The sequence below is a fragment of the Sander lucioperca genome, chromosome 23, assembly GCF_008315115.2.
Source record: "Sander lucioperca isolate FBNREF2018 chromosome 23, SLUC_FBN_1.2, whole genome shotgun sequence".
In the NCBI taxonomy this organism is placed as follows: Eukaryota; Metazoa; Chordata; class Actinopteri; order Perciformes; family Percidae; genus Sander; species Sander lucioperca.
Window position 1 is genome coordinate 325,001 of NC_050195.1, and position 5,000 is coordinate 330,000.

A 5,000-nucleotide genomic window follows, 5' to 3' on the forward strand; every position below is an offset into this window, starting at 1 on the left:
AGAAAGCTTTTTAAAAGTGACATTTTCAGTGTATTCCATGGAATAAGCATAAAACCGCTACCCTGACGTGGTCAGACTCAGATTCTAGTCAGAATCTGAGTCTGATTCTGCTCCATTGGGCTGTGATTATGGGACGTGTTCCAACCGAACAGGGAAAGAAAATTCCTCTGCACTCATTGGATAGACCTACAACCAATCAGAGCAACTCCCGACTTTTAGACTTGTGTGTAGCTGGATATATCATTTGTTTCGTGTATATATGAATGTGGATAACGTTAGTGATAGTGAGATGCTTGCTACAGTTGCATTTCTAGTGATGACTCGAAATCGATGACGAAAACACGTTTTATTTCTCCGATTCACGGCTTTGTTCTAACGCCGCTGGCCGCTCTCTCTCTTCAGTCTCTCTCTATCTCTCTCCACCGTGTAACGCTACCGTGCTTTCGGGCCGTTGTTGAGGCTCCGCTCCGGCAAAAAATCTGCCATTTCGTAAAGCTGTTTGTAACGTAGAAATAAAATGGATTACTGATCATTTCATTTCTATAGTTTAACGCTGACTTTACCAGCTGACTTCTCTATTGGCCGTTGAAACAGGTGAAGTCTCTTACGTTCTAAAACCAGCCTCTGGAGACTCGAACAGCTGAGTCGCAGAGACACCATCAGCTGTGTGTGTGTGTGTGTGTGTGTGTGTGTGTGTGTGTGTGTGTGTGTGTGTGTGTGTGTGTGTGTGTGTGTGTGTGTTAGAGAGACGTTACTGTTCGTTACTGTATCTGTCCATCATCGTATAAAGCCCGCCCTCACAATTTGATTGGTCCGAACAGATCTTGTTCGAGCATAATTGCTCCTCAACGGATCAAGTCCAGACCGACTGGCATCCAGGCTATAAAACCACCATAATAACAATGAAATGAAATGGAAAAATGGATGTTACTTAATTTTCATTAAATTCATTAAGGGGATTAAATGATTTCTTTTAGACTTTCCAAATGTTACCGGACCAAATGGATCACATTACAAGATAAAGATGTTTCATTGCATTTAGTCTATATCCACGAAGTTCCACTGCTGGGATTGCTCCGGTGCCGCTGAAAATTCCGCCGGCCGCCCCTCATTTCAGCCGGATGTGCGTCCCCTTCCTCTGTCTCTGTGTTGGCGTTCTAACCTCCGGTGGATTTGTGAGGACTATGGTTAACTGCTCCTCAGATCTCTGCAGGGTAAATCCAGACAGCTAGCTAGACTATCTGTCCAATCTGAGCTTTCTGTTGCACGACTAAAACTACTTTTGAACGTACACATGTTCCACCAAAACAAGTTCCTTCCTGAGACTATTTAGGCACCGTGGCTCCGTCCGGAGCTTAGCCCCGCCCAAGAGGATTGTGATTGGTTTAAAGAAATGCCAATAAAACAGAGCACGTTCTTTCTCCCATCCAGGAATGCTGTGTGGACTAGTCAGACCTTCCTCCGCAGAGCTGTGGAGGAGGAAGGTCTGGTTAAGCGAGACTACGTAGGAGCTGTGGGTGGACTTACTGCACATGGCCTTGCTGGGGTTGACCTGCTGACCCATGAGGAACTGCTGCAGCTTCCTGATGTCCACCCTGGCCTGGGCCATGGCCTCTGGGTCCCTGCTCTGAGACGGACCGCCGTCCTGGGAGGCGTCGTCACCTGCAGGGACGGGAAGCACAGAGAGAGAGAGAGAGAGAGAGGGATGACGGAGGGAGAGAAATGTGTGAAAGAAATAACTGGAGCTGGAGCCAGGTCAACTGTCCAACAGTTGTCAAGACATTTCCCGTTAAACTAAATCATGGGCGATTTTAGACCCTTTTTAAGGGGGCTCAAGCTGTTGTTTAGGTCAGATCATCGTTCACCTCATGGTGGCGCTAGAGAGACAGTCAGGGGATCATCAAAGTTATTATAATTCATCCTGAGGGGAACATGAATGTCTGAACCAACTTAAATGGCCAACAATCCAATTCTGTCAGGTCCATTAAGTCAAGAACAACACAGACAATAAAAATGCTTTAGGAATTTTTACTGAATAAATTACGAATTAAATTTGGCGGTATGGCTCTGTTCAGAGGAGTCCCCTGACCTTTCATGAACACCATGAAAGAGCAGAGAGTCAGGACAGTAGCAGCATTAGGGACGCTCAATCAGTTTAAGACTGGGAGAGCTAAACTATTCCCAAATATGAACAGAGCAGCAACGATGACGACGCCGCCTACGCCACGTTATACCTGACAACAGGGAGCTGGGGAGGAGGGGGGTAGCATAGATGCGAGCAGCGAGCAGTTAACAACAAACTAAAGTGGCTTTAAGTAGGGCGCCCTGTTTGAGTGTAGCCATTTAGGAGGGAGGGCGTTGACCAGCTGATGCGCAGATGCAGATCAGCTGATGCAGATCAGCTGATGTGACCGTGTTGTTGGTCAATAGCGTTTAGCGGCGTCTTGACTACTTGGCCTGCCAGAACTGACGCTGGACGCTCAATTAGTTGCTGATTTCACTCAAACTAGGGCTGTAAATCACTGATTTATCTCATCATTGTATACAGTTAACTCACAAATAATCGCACATTTTTTGTCCGTTACAAGGAATATTTCTTAATTCATGGTCCCCAGAGGATGAACCCTATAAACTTTGGACAATCATGCAATTAATCCGATTACATATTTCATATTGTATCGGATCTTTACTCAGTATGGTAATCAGAGTCATAAAGGTGGAACACGTCTGATGGTTTTTACCCCACGGAGGGTTCCCCAGGTCTTTGAAGTGAGTGGTGACAGAAACCAGATCTGTCTCGATCTTCAGGTTCATCTCTCCACTCAGGTTGGCCTCAATCACCTGAGAGACACACACACACAGACACACACACACAGACACAGACACACACACACACACACACACACATACACAGACAGACAGACAGACAGACAGACACACACACACACACACACACACACACACACACACACACACACACAGACAGACACACACAGAGACACGCACACACACACACACACACACACACGCACGCAGGCACACACAGACCAACAGACACACAGAGACACGCACACACACACACACACACACGCAGACAGACAGACACACACACACAGACAGACAGACAGACAGACAGACAGACAGACACACAGACACACACACACACACACACACACACACACACACACACACACAAACAGACAAACACAATTTTAAATTAGCTCTCACTCCATGACTTGGTACACCCTTCCACTAAGTGTCCTAACAATCAGGCCAGTAGTTTATCTGTAATCCTGCTGACAGACAAACCAACCAACCGAAAACATTACTGTTAAACACACAACCTCCTTGGTAACAACGTGACTTTACTACCATCCACTCACTTCTTTTGGTTACAAACTCTGCCACATCAAAGACACTTTGTTGTTGATTTTGTCTGGGATTTTAAGGTTGAAATAATGCCTCGAAACTTTAGTCAAAGCGATGCTATTACTGTTTCTTTATTTCAAATGTATATGGATATATATATATATATATAGTTATATAGTTTATTCAGGCTTGAGAACACCCTGAACTGCACCAAAACCTCAACTCAAGCGCAGTTTGGATGAATGTGACCATGAATCGTACCAGGAAGTTGGAGAGGTTCTTCATTCTGTCCACGATGTTCTTCAGTGTCTTCAGAGGAGGCAGGTAGATACTGACCTGCAGGGACAAACATACAACAAGACACTCGTCAGAGACGCCTTCACTTCACTTACACTGAAACTAGGGATGCACTGAATCCAGATTTTTTGGGTTCGGCTGAATACCGAATCCACCGGTTGAGATTCTGCTGAATCCTCGTCCCATCCTCAGTCCATGAACACAGTAAACTCATTAATGAAGTAAACAGTGACTGTCCTTCCTTTGCCGTACCTGAAGTTGCTGCATTTTGGCTGCTGTCTGTAGATTCCTTCATGCACAACTCGTATTCTTCCGGATGTTTGATACCAGATGTTGTAACAGCGGTGATGTTGTGTATAGTTTAGGGTCCTCGCCACCACCAGACTAATCAGCATTGCAGATTGAACATGTAGCTGGACTTGAATGGCCTTCTTTTGACTGAAAGTACTGCCAAACTACACTTTTTCTGCTCACCAGTTCCATTTTCACTTCATCACAGCCTACTGCATTGAACGCTCCACCTACGTAAACACCTTCCCGTAATCAACGGAGCCGTCATTACGGTGACCTGCAGAAACCCAACCCAGTCAAAAAGCCCAATATTCAGCCGAATCCGAAGCCCAATCCTGGATTCGGTGCATCCCTGGTTGAAAGACACATTTTAGAATTCCTGTCCTCTGAAAAACAGATGACGTCTCCACTGTTTGGTGTGTTGCACTTAACCCTCCTGTTGACCTCGGGTCAAATCTGACCCATTTTCTAAAAATTTCTATATCAGAAATTTGGGTTTCTTTCAACCAAATTTTAAAACAAAATAACGTGAATGGTTCCCTACAGCGCTCTTCACAAGTAAAATAACTGATCAGTTCACTACTGTCATTGAATTTGGGAGTTTTATTCAATTGTATAGCATGTAAAGAAAAATTGATAAAAGAACGTTGAAAAACGCAGGCAAAATTTTTTTTAAAAAAGTGACACAAACATAGAAGAATTTTAAAAAACATCTAAAAAGCGCAGAAAAATATTGACAGAAACTTGGACAAAAGTGTCGAAAAAGACGACAAAAACGTTGGAATTTTTTTTTTTTTACATTTTGACCCAGAAAAACAAAAAGCTGCAGGTCGAACGGGGAAGACAACAGAAGGGGTAACAGAGGCGTCACTTACGTCGAAGTCGGGCATGCTCGGCTCTTTGAATTCGTTCCAGAGTCTGCGGGGGATGACGTCGACCGGGACGTCGTGGGTGACGACTCGACTGATGCTGGAGAGGGTGGGCTGGACAGGAAATCACTCCGTTAGCTTTCTCACACTCGACAAAGGCTACGTTCAGACTGC

The 5,000-nt window shown here is 44.9% G+C and overlaps 1 protein-coding gene across 3 annotated transcripts in view; it reads right to left on the bottom strand.

Moving 5' to 3' along the window:
* The window catches only part of hus1 (HUS1 checkpoint clamp component), a 13,840-nt gene that overhangs the window by 3,172 nt on the left and 5,668 nt on the right, over nt 1-5,000 (bottom strand). For all 3 annotated transcript variants that reach the window (XR_004896511.1, XM_035998260.1, XM_031308629.2), the window contains exons 4-7: nt 4,833-4,940; nt 3,631-3,705; nt 2,742-2,841; nt 1,528-1,662 (exon numbers count right to left, since the gene is read on the bottom strand). Coding sequence is in view for 2 of the 3 variants with exons in the window: in XM_035998260.1 (XP_035854153.1) it covers nt 1,528-1,662; nt 2,742-2,841; nt 3,631-3,705; nt 4,833-4,940 (418 nt within the window). In the remaining variant the exon portion in view is untranslated. The remainder of the gene's footprint in view (nt 1-1,527; nt 1,663-2,741; nt 2,842-3,630; nt 3,706-4,832; nt 4,941-5,000) is intronic.